This window comes from Liolophura sinensis, chromosome 1 (assembly GCF_032854445.1).
Source record: "Liolophura sinensis isolate JHLJ2023 chromosome 1, CUHK_Ljap_v2, whole genome shotgun sequence".
NCBI classification, from domain to species: domain Eukaryota; kingdom Metazoa; phylum Mollusca; class Polyplacophora; order Chitonida; family Chitonidae; genus Liolophura; species Liolophura sinensis.
This window is the reverse complement of record NC_088295.1, coordinates 46,659,826-46,675,490: the sequence shown is the minus strand read 5'-3', so window position 1 is coordinate 46,675,490 and position 15,665 is coordinate 46,659,826. Positions and strand designations below refer to the sequence as shown.

The 15,665-nt window shown below is 39.7% G+C and overlaps 1 protein-coding gene across 1 annotated transcript; it reads left to right on the top strand.

The window, feature by feature from the left end:
• The first annotated feature begins 380 nt into the window (after positions 1-380).
• Positions 381-12,783, top strand: LOC135461446 (uncharacterized). The gene is made up of 13 exons (XM_064738553.1): positions 381-563; positions 1,640-1,884; positions 4,060-4,138; positions 4,724-4,897; positions 5,309-5,382; positions 6,199-6,381; positions 7,071-7,244; positions 7,695-7,850; positions 8,858-8,917; positions 9,816-9,896; positions 10,925-11,105; positions 11,641-11,840; positions 12,376-12,783. Exons 1-13 carry the CDS (start codon positions 381-383, stop codon positions 12,461-12,463), a joined length of 1,878 nt encoding a protein of 625 aa, XP_064594623.1. The 3' UTR covers positions 12,464-12,783.
• The last annotated feature ends 2,882 nt before the right edge of the window (positions 12,784-15,665 follow it).

Below are 15,665 nucleotides of genomic sequence, written 5' to 3'. Positions count from 1 at the left end.
TTTAACTAACTGGGATAAAACAAAGCCCATGGGGCTCTCGTCCAGCCAGCTATTACTTTATTATTTTATTGCGAACTTACGCTTCTTACATGCCACCTTTATTTATTGTATAATTTGCTTTGTTAAAATGTTCTGGTGAATAAATCAAAATCAAATAAAAAAAACTGCAACTCTTTGAACATTTGCTGCAAGGAAGTGTAAAACGACAAAATAACTACAACTAAACACTACTTTGTCCATATCTGTTTTAACACTGATAGGAAGCCAAAAACCGTTCAAGTTACAGTGTTCTTCCCACCAAAACTTTAGCCTGTGTCGTCTTAAAGGCCTGTGTTCTCCAAAACAAATGTTGCATATGTCAAATGCGTATAATTAATTCAATGGTTAAGTTCTCTACTTGTGAAATTGCTTTGAACCAGGTTGTCAGGAAAACGCGGGAATACGTGATAGGAAAGCGCGAGGCGGAAGTTCGTGTCATGATCGATCGCATGGTGGCAGCGAAAGGTGGAGAAGATCAAGCCCTCTTATTTGTCCTCTCTCAAGAAAGTCTCTCAACTCAAAAGGTCAGTCAAATTAATTTATCAAAATATGCTTAAGGATTATGAAAAAGATCAGGAAGGATTTTATGGAAGAAGTATATATGTATCGGGTGGGCATAAAAAAATGTTCCGTACTTTAACACTCAATATCTCCGAAACCCTCTTACGTCAGCTTCTAAAAATTTATTCACTCAAAATCCATTACGTCCTAAGTATACAGACCCAAATTTTAATTTCACCACTTAAGATTTCTGTTCACGGGACCAAAATCAAAATGGAGTCAAAAACGCATGTTCCGGACATTTCAAAATGATGGTCTACCTCGTTTTACTTGAAAAGGTGATCAATTCCTTGTCCGCCGCAGAGAAAACCATCTTGATTCAGCAAAATTTGTGCCTATCTGGCAGAAGGGTTTCTCTGACACTAGAGCCAGTCAATTTTTCCAGACGACACTTGATTGGCACGTGTCACACAGGTGCAGCGTGCACTCCAGTCATGACACCTGACAGGTGATGCAATGTGAGTTACCAGAACGTGCATTTCTGAGGCTATGTTTTCATTTTATCCTTGTGTACACTCAAACTATGACCTTGAAAATTGGTCAGTAAATTAACAAAATCGTGTCATTTGAATGTCTAAAGTTTGAAAGCGTTTGAACAAAGGATATTGGAGCAATGCAGCATCAAAGTACGGCCCATTTTTTATGCCCACCCCATATTTGTTTTCTTTTCTATATATATATTTATTTGATTGGTGTTTAACGCCGTACTGGTTTTCTTTTCTAAGAAGACGCTAAACAGTAAACGTATTTTGAACTTCTCATCGCTGTAAAATCTCTCTCTGTATCTCTATATAATCTGGAGCTTTTCTTATACAGCAGATTTAAGGTTGCTTCTTTACTGTGTTTATTATTTAAGTTTTCTTTTTCTAGTGCTGCAAATTTATTATCACTTTTCCTTATATTCTGAAGAACTGTTTTGTTTCGCCAGAGCCGGCGCAAGACTTTTTGGAAGAATGAGCCATATGTGATAATTCTAGTGTTCTGTTCTTTACCATTTTCCATTCGGTTCCATTTGCCATTCTTTTCCATCGCTTTACAGCTAGATCTCTTTACAAATATCTTACTTCACCGAGGAGCGAATCCGTCTGTTTGTGATAGCCACATGCAGACTCCACTTCATCACGCCGCCAAGCGGAATCTAGTGGACGTCTGCCGTCGTCTGCTGGAGAACGACGCCCTTCCCAACGTCAAAGATCGGAAACGGATGAGGCCGCTATCATTCGCGGTCAAAAACTCCAACGATCAGATCGGAGCGATGCTGTTAGAATACATGTCCAATAAAGAGTAAGAATATTTTATATAATTTTATTCCCTCGCCCTCACTGTTAATGGGCCTAATACACATCGTGTGTGTAAATCTGTACATAAGTCGTGTGAAGGTTCTTCAGTAACTTATTCCCGGTCCTTTAGTTTCCTCCACCTTTGAAACTAAGGGCTTATTTCAGCATTATATTCAACTCCATGGTGGTGCACTATAGTTCAAACAATGCATGCCACTCGGAAAGAAGTTTTAAAATTCAGTACAACCATTGTCTTAAAGGCATACAGAATCGATTCTGACTGACTGGTGTGAAAGATAGACAAGTCCAGGCTATGCCTTTTAGGTATGATACATGTATTCAAGCTTTTTCATATCAAATCATTTTGTCCAGATTAATCCAAGTGTTTTGTCCCACCTTGTGATGAACCCAATCTAATTGCCAAAACATTCTCCTGCATATAATTGTAAAAAAACTCGTGATTTCAACAGACAAATGTGCATCGCTTCAGCCTGAACTTCTGCAATAGTGTGATCCTGACAAGAGGTATTGAAAACAACAACACATTAACTGTCCGTCATCGTACTGATCCTTCAGATAAACAATTTAACGATCGTTAAACAACAATCATATCAATAAGTAAATAAATTAATAAGTAAAAATAAGGTTTCTTTGACTGCTACTGTTACTCACTTACTGGGCAGAACCAGGATAGTCTATATAGCGAATATAATACGCCTGATGATGTCACAACACTGACAAATCACAACTTGTCTTGGAGTCACGTGAACAGACTCGGATAGAATCGAAGTAATCCGACAAACTGGCAGCGAAATGACTCCGATGTAAGGCAGACAATGAATGCGATGAAATTCTTTTACAGTTGGTCACAGATCAAAAACAAACTCACGAAAAGTTTGGAGGGTCTTTCAGGATGTGATGTTGCTTTGAAATGGTTTTTATGAATGAGAAACACGATTTGGCAACTAATAAAATATACTTAATGATGATGACGATAACGATGATGATAATGATGGTATTAATAATGGTGATAATTACGACAATGATGACGATCGTGATGATGGCGATAACGATGATGGTAATAATGGTGATGATTACCACAATGATGACGATCGTGATGATAGCGATAACGATGATGGTAATAATGGTGATGATGATTACGACCATGATGACGATCGTGATGATGGCGATGATGATGATGATGATGATGATGATGACGGTCATGATCATGGATGCATTGGTCCATAATGGACTGATTTAAACCACTCATCCCATCAGATGAGTACATTAATAAATTAAAAAACTATAGTTAACGAAAGTTTTACATGCAGAAAAAGCCTATGTCTGTAACGTTAACGCAGCTTTCTTCCAGAAGACCTTGACAACTGAAACAATGTTTAGACATGAATGAAGTTTCTGATTTCATTTTATTTTGTGACAACAGGTGACCTCCTGAGTATTTCGCCTACTTGTAGCAGCAGTCACAAGGTCTTTTGGGGGAGTTCATGTATGCATTCTAACAAGTGCATCTTTTCAGCCTTACCCCGCTTAGACAACTGAAAAATGAGACGGGAAGTTTCATGAAAATGGTGTCACTCCAGGGACTGGATTATTATGTATCAGCGCCAATTCATCATTTCTGTCTGGCGGTGATACTCTATATGCTTCCATGGAGACAAATTTATTGTGTTTCAGTATCCGGTCATTTTTTCTCACTGACGGAGATAGTGGGAAAGAGTTTAGGAAGACTTTCACTTGACTAACGGTTACACACGTTTCTGTGTAGACTGTTTCGTTCTGTTTCAGTGTAAAGCCTTTTTCTGGCTGACGGTCATACTCCCGTTTCTATGGAGACTTATTCTGTTTCATTGTCCGGTCATTATTTCTGGCTGACGATTATACACCAGTGTCCATGGAGACTTATTTTGTTTCATTGTCCGGTCATTATTTTTGGATGACGGTTATACTCCAATCTCCATGGAGACTTATTTTGTTTCATTGTCCGGTCATTATTTCTGGCTGACGATTATACACCAGTGTCCATGGAGACTTATTTTGTTTCATTGTCCGGTCATTATTTCTGGATGACAGTTATACTCCAGTCTCCATGGAGACTTATTCTGTTTCAGAGTCCAGTCATTATTTCTGGCTAACGTTGATAATCCTGTTTCTGCTTCAGTGTCCGGTCATTATTTCTGGCTGATGGTGATACTCCAGCAGAATTCAGCTGTGAAACGTTACTGAGGAAAAACATGGAGGTCAGTCACTCTGTCAAATTTCTCATGAAAGTTTTTTCGAACGAATAAAATCTTGTATTGCGTTATGCTTTAAAACTGCATATAAATCTATCAAAGAATAAATCAGCTTATAAGCCCAAAATTTTATTATAATCGCTTTTACTAAAAAAAAACTTTGGATTTTATAGTTCCCTTGAGGATCATGGAAAGAGCGACTTTAACGTTAACACCCCGTCTGTCTCTTCGTTATCAGTCAGTCAGTTCGTCAGTCGGTCATAAAACAGTTTTCAGGACATTTTTCAAAACGCTTGATTGTAATGGCGGTTCACCATACTGAACTACAACTTGGTACATGGCTTCACCTTGGCAAATTACAGATCCAGTTGGAGTTTTCGGCAATTCTATGCATTTTGCAAAAATGATGACCCATTTTTTTCGTCTGTAATTGTATTATTCTGACAGCTCAATCCGGTATGGGACATATACCAAGTTAGAATGAAATTCTTCCAGAATGCCCGGTTATGTTGTCTCTTTACTTTTCACAACTTCAGTTGACCTACAGTTTTTTCAGTAATAAATAAAATCATGTCTGCCTTTTGTCGCTAGGAGACAATGATGTCTCTTATGAACTGCATGATAGATCGTCATGGACACAGAGGGAAAGCCAAAGTCTACTATAATGTGCTGGAGTCTGACTCGCATGGGAGACCACCCTCACATCATCGGTTTGACAGGGGAGCTAAATCTGTGCTATACCACATTACCAACAGTGGAAATAAGGTAGTACATTATCAACAACGGAAATAATGTAGCAGATTACTAGTAGTGAAAATAAGGCACCATATTACCCACAGTAGAAGTAAGGTCCTAAATTAACAGCAGTAGAAATAAGATATCGTACATTAACAACTGCTCACCGCTTTGGTGATCTAATCGTTTAAACGTCCACCTCGAAGTCAAGAGATATGGGATCGATTCTGGGTCACACCAAGACTTTTAAAATTGGAAAGTAATATAATCATGGCGGCACTTTCTTCAATCGTTACCAGATGGTTGTGCTTTAATGTAAATCATATTAAAATCGACGGTAATGTCAAATGAAACCACCATTTCATTCATAAGAAAATCATCTTTTCTTGCATGACTTATCGGCGTAATAAACGACTCCTGTATTTTTTCCCTTTTTAACAGACCATTATCTACCACGAGGCTGTGCGACTGCTTGTGCGGAAAAGATGGAAAGATCACATGAAGTTTCGTTTCTTGTAAGTGCAGCCAATCAGTCGGTCAAATCAATCATTGAATCAACCTTCAAACTAGTAATATCGATCATAAGTTTTGTCCGAACGACCAGAATGTCAAACAAAATCCTGACTGATTTATTTATTTGAATGTCGTTTAACGAGTGGCCCTTAAATTGTGGCGGCCGATACATAATGGGTGGAGAAATCAAGAGTACCCAGTGTAAACCATCGACCTTTGGAACGTTATACTGACGACTTACTGAGGTAAAAGTGTCACGTGTGACCAGATACTAGTCAACACGTTGATGCTGTGGTTTATCTGACTTTCTTTTTAAGCTAATTTACCTTTATGTTTTCACATTTGAGTCACACTCCCAATAATATGGTTTGCCGAGTCAGTGTGTAATGAACAGGGATTAAAAACAAAGGAGTGCTCAGGTAGTTGAAGCACTGGTTCGTTGCGATTAGGTACAGTAAAATCATGAGTTCGAATCCAGCTCTCGACAACGGCTTTAAGTCAGGACGTTTGTCAGATACTTAGCGAACATCGATGGTTAACTCTGGGCACTATATTGTCCTCCGACCATACACCGCCCTCATACGAGTACAGCTTAAATACCAAACATATAATGAAATTGAGACAAAGGTCATTCAATTCATCAATATTTTAACCCGTCAGCAATTCATAAGAAGCATCATTAAATATCACGTACGTGAGCTACATATTTATTCATGTGAATCCTTGTCAGCCCGACAATCATCCATTCTCCTCCATTTTACATATATGAATCCTTGTCAGTCCGAGCATCAGCCATTCTTCTCGCTTTACTTCGGCAGATTGTCGGCCACGTTTTACCTATTGACCCTCTTTTCCTTGGTGTACTCTGCTGTGGTTGTCTCCAGCGTGCCCGACCCCATGGTGTACGACTCGCCCTTACAAATATCACGCGGCGTCTTTGAGGTCATCGCCTACTCGTCGGTTGCTTTCACCTTCTTATTGGAGCTCAATCAGTTTAGGAGGTTTGTATTATCAACACTTTTTTGTTTTGTATTTTTCTTTGGTTCGCTCAGGTTGAAACTGTTTTTAACCAGGGGAAGCTCACGTGATACGAAAGGCCTTGTGAGTTTCCACCTAGATGAATAGTTTTCAGATATAACTGTTTCACCGATGTGAGAACCAAAGAAAAAAGGTGTTATGTATGCTAACGTTCTTCTTGAACCTCACATCTCACGTTTGTCAACATCACTGAGATCTTAGAGCCCATCACACGGACCGGTTATAATCTGTGAAATGTATAGAAACTGATTAACATGAAGTCTGAATGTAGAATTCGAAATGCACCCTCAACTCGATTCCCGTGCATATCGTGCAGAACGTCGAAACGCGTGTATCTCGTGCAGAACGCCGACACACGTGTATATCGTTTTGACGTTTATCACGGCACAATGTAAAAAGCTAACTGCATTCCTTACTCGTTCACATTTGTGCAGTGGCTGTTGTATATTTAGAAATATGAACACAAACTGGAATATCTCAAACTTTTCGTAATATTTTATCAACGGTATCCAGACGGCATGAAGCCCGAGGTGATCATATTTAACCAAACACAATACTGTGGTAATTTTACGTTCTAACCAACGGAGTTACGTCGCCTTTCTGGCATTGGCTTGGGACGTGTATTTGACGCTACATATTTTGATATTTCCAGACACAGGCTGCAGTATTGGAAAGACCTCTTTAACTGGCTTGACATGAGCTCGACTATTCTTATCCTGGCCGTGTTACCGTTGAGATTCACTTACCAACAAGCCCAGTGGCATGTCTTCTCCGTCGGTTTTATGCTGTGGACTTTCAAAATTTTTAAATACTCTATTATATTCAGGTACGTCATTGAGGGAAGTGGCAGCAAAATTTCGTTCAATAACCCGCATTGTTATAGGCAAAGAAATGTTTTTGAATATTAGGTTTGGTGCTTCAACTCCTACTTTCGAAACAAACCTCAATACACCTTTCTAAAACCTGCATAGAACATGAATAATGATCAACTTAGTATTGGCCGAATTTTGGGTCACTTGACCACATTAATATAGTTCGCATTGGAAGGGAATTATTCTCTTTACGTATGTCGCAGAGTGTTGATCTGAAATGAAAACTTGATTAATTGTTGTAATTAAATGTTTAAATATGCTGACGAGCAAAAGTCGTTCATTTGCATCAATTGTCAGCAAACGGCCACTCCGGTTTCATTAAAATTCTTGAGTATGGAGTTAAGCAACAATCATATAAGTAAATAAATAAATTTAGGTCAAAGTCCGTATATTTCATCTTGTAGGCAAACCGGTGCTTACACCCACATTCTCTGGAGAGTGCTGTCTTACGATATTGTCCAGTTTATGATGTTCTTCGTTATAATATTGCTGGCTTTTAGCGGGGCCTTTGTTCTGGCACTAAGGGGGGATAACTCTTTGAAAGTCAGCGGGCAACAAAGGTAGGAGTTCAAAATGACTATTAAGGTCCACATAATGTGAAAGAGTGTGCACAAATAAATTACTTCCTTTATGTCCAGATCTTATGTTCAATACTTCACGCAAAAATTAATCTGTCCATTATAACAGACAGTTTGAGTGACGCTAGAATGTATACTGTTATTGCAGCGGATTCTTCTGCTATAATATAACATGTACATTTTCTATGTTGTTTATGACGTAGTGTGTGTTATAGTAACAGAATACATTGTAGCATCACTCAGACAACGGGCTTTCTGTTAAATTTAAGAGAGTAACTTCTTGAGTGTTGTTCCATAGTGAAAAAATCTCTTACAACCCCCTATATAAATCTGCTCTGTAGAAAGGAAGGACGGTCAGTTTGATACCTTGCTTCCACATGTACACATCATACAAGCGCTGCATGCTGGCTTCCTCCCCGGCCGTAAGTGGGAAGGTCTGCCAGTAACCTGCGGATGGTCGTGGCTTTCCTCCGGGCTCTGCCCGGTTTCCTCCACCCATAATGCGGGCCGCCGTCGTATAAGTGAAATATTCTTGAGTATGGCGTAAAACAGCAATCAAATAAAATAAATCAAATAAATGCAAGCGCTGTAGTACCCAATTATACATATACATGTACTCAAAAGAACAGACAAGAAATAATACAACCGTAATTATTTCGGACGAGGGTAACTCTTGCAAGAACACATAAGAGAAACCAGAAACAAGATATCGCGTCTCTAGCACCCAATACGCTCCTCAGTGAAATATGGCAAAAACACAAAGCAGTGATCGTGTGACGTCACAAGGGACATACATTCGAGTTTATAATAAACAGGCACGATGTTATTCAGTTTGAAAGTGATGAAAACACAAAATCAGAACATAAGGGAAACCAGATGCTTTTAAAATCAACTAAACAGAAATCATTTATGATTCGAAAATAAAATATAATATAGTACTTATAAATGCCCTTACATGTTAAAAATATATTTGAAACATTTATTTACAGGAATGCCAGCGACCCGAATGAGCCTACTTTGTTCCCCGAGTCCGCGTGGGAGAGCTCAAGGTTAGTCGCCTTTTACGCCAAACTTGTCTTGATAGGTGAGGCCTGTGGAAAACTCTGATCGCCTTAAGTAATTAGGGCCTAAGAAGGGTAGTTTCCATGCCCGGTGTTATGGGGAAATTGGTTATGTGGTACACAAATTTAAAGAATAATGGCCATTCCTTTGATTCGAGTCGCCATTAGGCGGTAAAAGTTATCCAATTCTTTTCACCCCGGAAACACACGGGGTAGAGCCTTTGGATGCATCTTTTTTCTCCTTGCTGTGCTTGATTATTGATGTCAAAAAAAAAAAAGACCAATGTGCGGTTACAAGCTGAGACGCATGCGGACTTCAAATATGTACCGCGCCATACTCCTTACAGCGCGTGTGCCTAAGTTCGCTTTGCATCACTGCCAGCACTAGCAAATTTTGTACAGAAATCTTGAACAACGCTGAGGTCACTGTGGTCACGGTGGTAAGGCAGGAAGTGATATCAGAAATCAGAAAAAACCCTGCCTCAAGCTTTGTTTCTAATAATATTTTATATATACCGTACACATACTTTCTCTTGTTCTCTTATGTACAACATGATTCTAACAGACATCTTAAACAGTGTTAGTGATAAATGTAAATAATAAATAATAGATCGGCAAAAAATTCTATACGAGTCTATACATGCATCACACAGGCTCCAGGGGTTAAGCTCGTCTAATTGTGACAGCGATGTAACGAGAACGTAGAGAGCTGTGTGTGCGATGTAAGGAGTATGGTGTCGCACAATCAAGAACAAGAAGAACAACAGCCTCAGCAATATGTCACAACAACATTATCTGCCTATATGTGATCCTCGTAGCTCATTACTCTAGATGTATATTTATTAATTCTCACAATAATAATGTGATGTGATATTCTGGCTTTCAGCACATTCTGGTGGATCTTGTTTTTGGGTTTTCGAACTCTCATAGACACGGAGCCGCTGGTAGAGGATTACATTAAATTGCCGTAAGTCAACTGTAACAAGATGTCCAAAAGTTCATTCTACAAATTGAAATCCATGTCTCAGAGAAAAAGCAAAAGTGTTGTGCCTCTTAAACATCATCAACATACTGAGTGTGATGTTGGAATTCAACTTTTGTTGGGAAACTTCATGTTTGAGTGTAAAGACACTCCATGTCTGAGTGTAAAGACACACTCCATGTTTGAGTGTAAAGGCACACTCCATGTTTGAGTGTAAAGACACACTCTATGTCTGAGTGTAAAGGCACACTCCATGTTTGAGTGTAAAGACACACTCCATGTCTGAGTGTAAAGACACAGTCCATGTTTGAGTGTAAAGACACACTCCATGTTGTCTGGTAAAGCAATTTACTGAACTTTGTGAGAACAGAGATTCACTGACTGCTCTGTTATTCGAATGTTAATGTCGTGAACTTGTATTTCGTTGTTAAACAATTTTGTGAACCATTTCCGATAACCTGTTACTTTCATGTAAGAAATATCATGAAAGATTCATCAAGGCAGTTCATTGGAGAATATACGAAATCTATTAGTTATTCAAGATGGTGGTGAGCACAATAAAAGCCACATTCCAGGAGAGGCCTTGTAATTCTATTGTTACAGCCGCCAGTGTAAGTGAGTGAGTGAGCGAGTGCTTGGGGTTTAACGTCGTACTTAACAACTTTTCCGTCATATGACGATGAAGGAGTCCTTAGAGTGCATGTAATGTGCCTCCTTGTTGCAGGGCGGATTTCCACCGGTCTTTTATCTAGTGCTTCTTCACTGAGACGACTTACCGAAGGCAAATAAGCCGCCCCGCCCGAGCCATTATACTGTTACAAGTCAACCAGTCGTTGCACTATCCCCCTTTATGCTGAACGCCAAGTTACAACTTCCTCTTTTAAGGTCTTAGGTGTGACCCGACACAGGATTGACCCTGGATCTACCGCTCCTGAACGCGGTATTAACCAACTGAGCTATCGGGATCGGTCCCGCCGCCAGTGTAACTTATTTTTATGTATTTTTTTTTACAGGCCGTTGAGCGTCATCTTGATAATAGTATTCATGTTTCTATGTATCGTGGTAATGTTGAACCTTCTGATCGCCCAGCTGTCCGATACATACCAGAACATACAGAGCGATGCTCATCGTGGACTGGAACTGAACAGGGCCTGGATAGTGACCCGGATGGAGATCAACAGCGTGTTTATGGGGGTCAGTTGTCATCAAATGCTTGAAATATGCCACGCTGAGGCAGTCGTTAAAACATGGTTGCCAATACGGTTGCCAACCCGGTTTTTAACTTGTGGAACTATAGTTAAGATCCGAAATTCATGATTTTCTGAATGAGATTGTCTAATTTTCTGTAAGACTTTAAAATCTTGTCAGCTCATAATTCCGATCTTGGTTCAAAGAATGAAAACAACACACACACACACACACTAAGAAGAAATAACACAACACCTTCAAATCTGCAGTCAGGAAAGAAAGACGAAGAAAATGGAATGAGCATTGTTAACATGTAGATTGTTAATATGTAGACTCACTTCTACCAAAATGGGCCCCAAGACTGTTGCATGCTTTCGGTATTGCAGTATTGGCGCACCTGTAAAACTACGAGCTAATTAATGGTAGCGGTTACCTAACAGCAGAAAACGATGACACCACGGTCAACACGGGACACGTTTGTTTATACCAATCAATTTTTCCCATTGAATTAATTTCTCTCATTCATTGTGCACTCTTTCAGAACTATAGAGTCAAGCAGTATACTGACATGGAAGAGTTTGATGACGTCCAGGATGTCCTGGCCAAATGGGACTCTCCTCCCTTGAACAGCATCCATACTAAGCTTAAGAGGGTAGAGGAGCTCGCGGTCTCCACTCACTCCACGCAAACCACTTTACTACAGCGCCTGGCCTGGCAGGAGCATGCTCTTCTCGACATTCAGTACGATGTTTTACAGTTTTTCTTTATTTGCCCATTTACGGTCAATTTTATTATTTCCTAGAAATTTTATTTTATAGATGCTAAGCCTAAGTTCTATGTATATTTTGTCTTTTTCATATCAGTCATGGTGTGAAAAGATATCAAGCAACATTTAGACTGAAATTCATTCACCATCTAAAATAACTTCAATTAATCCGTCCCTTGAGTTATGACGGATTCCGTTTTCGTCGATCTGACGGATTTTCTGTGCCTGATTACGGATTAATTCGTTAACAGGAACTGAATTATCCATTAAATCGACGAAAACGCAGTCTGTCGTCACTCCTGGTAACGGATTTAATGCTAGATTGTTTGAGGGCAGAATGAATGAAATTATAAATTGGGCTTTATGAAATTTGCTTACCATGGCAATTGTCAAACGTCAAACTAATTTCACTTTGGTGCGTTCTTTTTTTCAATACCCAATCCACAAAAATGATGCTGCACACAGAAAGCGGCCGTTTCCTTTATTTGTTGTTCTAAATGTTCTCACCAGGAATCGCTTGGCCGCCATGGCTGCTGGACGGTCTGCGGATGGAAAGACTTCGGGTTCCGGAGATGCCCCAAGACCGTCAGAAGCATAACGTCTCTGTGCACGTCTTGCAGCCTCCTTGACGTTTGCCCTGTTTGGCGTCTTTACAAAGCCATCTTTAGACGCTGCTTTCCCGATGCATCTGCAGCCTTGTGGTAGAATCCAGCATCCACACGATAATGTACAACTTTGCCTAAATGGGCTTCTCAAAGTTTCAGCAAAGGCCTGACGATTCTAAGAGGCCTTAAAATATAACGGACCAATTTGAAATTACCAAAACCTTTCATTACACAGAATAAGCAGTGCGACCACATGAAGATAAAATATGTATCTTGAACGATAAGTACAGTGGCCAGTTTTGAATAATGTATTACAAGCATACTGTAGGTTTACAGTATATATATATATATATATATATATATATATATATATATATATATATATATATATATATATATATTTAGCTACAGTTGTCCATTATATATACATGTCTTAGATGTCGTTGTTGGAAATACTCTCATTTTTGTGATATGAAAACGTCTTATGGCATGATAATCCTTAAATTAGCATTTATGCTTCCCACCTCAATCATAAGTAATACCTCAACATCTACCATGTTACTTGCCATTCATTGTATGAGTACCGTGCAATAAAACTGCGGATCCAGCTGTTTGTAAAGCTACACAAGAGAAGTGCCATATATCTTGCAATGATGAGAAATTTCTACCCATAGCTGCGGAACCTATAGGGTAGTTCGACCCACCACCCCACACTCGACGTTTAGTTGTATAGTATAGTTCTTTTATGTCATGTCGGAACTGCCTCGTGGGTTGCTAAAATCGTGCGTTACAAAGTTAGACGGAGATTACCGACGAGGATGTTCCGGCATGCAGCTATGAATGTCCTTCCGGTGTGATATATCAACGCGCAACACCTTTCTGCAATACAGCTGTAGCCATGCACTTTTGTAATAAACGAAGAAATGTTGAAAAGAATACACTGTGCCATTTGTTTGTCATATCAATCACAAAGGAGCGAAGACGATATACGAGGCGATTTCCGTGTGATAATCAATTGCTTACCGTTGCAGATGGTGTTGGCATGGCTGCATCACGTGTTGGCGTGACTTCACCACATGTCGGCGCGGCTGCACCACATGTTGGCATGGCTGCACCACATGGCGGCGTGGCGTAAATGGAACTTTCACTGTACTCACATTCCTCTTGAGAGGTTCCCACCAGTGACAGGCATTTTTCCGCTTAGTTTGTATTATTATTTTACACAAACGACGGTAACCAGATTTACAGACGAATGACATAACCTGAAAGAAATCACTCTGTTACGTCAAGAATATGTTGAACTTCCTTTATTTACTGCTATAGCCTAGTTTATTTCACGTAAATTAATATCTGCGGACGGGTCCACATCCTCATAAAACCGGACATGTAACAAGGACATAGCCTATGTCTAACAAGATCGTGGACGTTAAACAGCAGTCGATCCAGTAATGCTACGTTAGAACGCGTGACTCTGTGCAGGCCTGTGGTATTGAAATTAGCATTAATTATCGTTATGTTTATTAGTTCGTCAGGTAGATGGGTATATATGTATATATATAACGAAAACTGTTAATTGTACATGTTGAAATTAAGACATGAAATTGAATGTCATTAGACGACAATTGGGACTTTGACTTCGAACTCTTTCATCGCTCTATTTAAAACAAATCCATGTTACCTTTAGGCAACTATCTTTGTTACCTTCAGGCAACTATCTTTGAGTTGTGAAAAAAAACAGAGTTGACAAACGATGAAAATTGTGCACCTATAAAGGTTTGTGAACTCAATAAGTGCTTGAAGCAAAGAGGTGTCATTTTTACCTCCAGGACACGACGAGATCGATAAATTAATGTGAACAAAAAAATGCCTACAATTTTGACAAGTCACATGATAGAGTAGAGCCTTTAGCGAGCCTGAACTCCCCTATTAAGCCCGACACTTAATAAGACGAACGTTTCCAGTAACATGGTGTGGTCCAGAGACAAAGATGGGTGCTGCTGAGGCGGCATGTAATGCCCTGTGATCACTTCATGGAAACTGAATGTGGACAGACACCACTGTAAGACAACCAAAGTGTGTGCCAGGGGATTTCGATTATGTTAAATTTTTGCTGTTGCAAAATAGTGGTTTGCATCAGATTTCAAATTTTGACATGAGGTCATACTGGCTTTCTGGGAATCGGACCCAAATCATTACGCCGCCTCTTTTTAGCTGGATGCCGTCATGCTAATACAATGCTGCGTCATTGATGGATCAGGAGTTGTAAGATAACATATAAATTATACAATCCTACAATCACTCCTTGCCTTACCTCCGAAATGGTTACCACACAGCGACGAAGCCGAAAGTCTCTACTATTTTAAGTTCAAGAACCTTTCGATTACATGACGGCAGTGAGAGTTCAAGGTCGAAGAAGCCGGGCATACAGCACAGAGGAAACCGCCAGATATACAGCACAGAGGAAACCACCGGACACACAACACAGAGCCCGCAATACTTCAAAAGATACCTGACAATCCTGCTCGAGTTAGACTGCAGCCAAATCAGAATTTGTTGGATTCGAGCCCACCACATTTCTAATGAGAGAGCAGTGATCCAGAGTACGATCTTCAAAACGCGTCTTTTTACCATCTTTTGTTTCTGTCTCAAGGAATCGTGGTTACAGATATCAGACATGCAAACCATATACAGAACCTTTTCCACCCAATGGGAATGCGGACCTGGGCTGTGTACTGTAATTCTTCAACTTCTTTCGCATGTTTGCAAGGTGTTTATTCAAGCATATTCTGAAGGCATTTCTCAGTGTTGACTGATAAAAATACACTTTTTGTGGCGCCCTGCATCTCGCCAATCCAACCTATACTGTTTTGTCTCTAAAAATCAATTTAAAAATTGGCAGGGATTGCACTAAACGTTGCTGTTTCATATGCAAAGGGGTTGAGGAATGAGGGTAGTCTGTTGTTTTTCTTTCCTTCCTTTGCAATGATTACCAGGCGACTTTTGCCTTTTTCCAGGCTATACTTTTGCCCTCTCGATTTGTTAGCCTTTTGCTTTCAGAATACAAACAACTACAGTATAGAGAGCAAAACCAGAGCAGCGACGACAGCTTGATACTTGATAAATGGCCAACGTAACCGGCGGAATATGGCCTCTTGTCAGTTTACTTCATTTAGGGTTTTATTCTAACTGTTCATG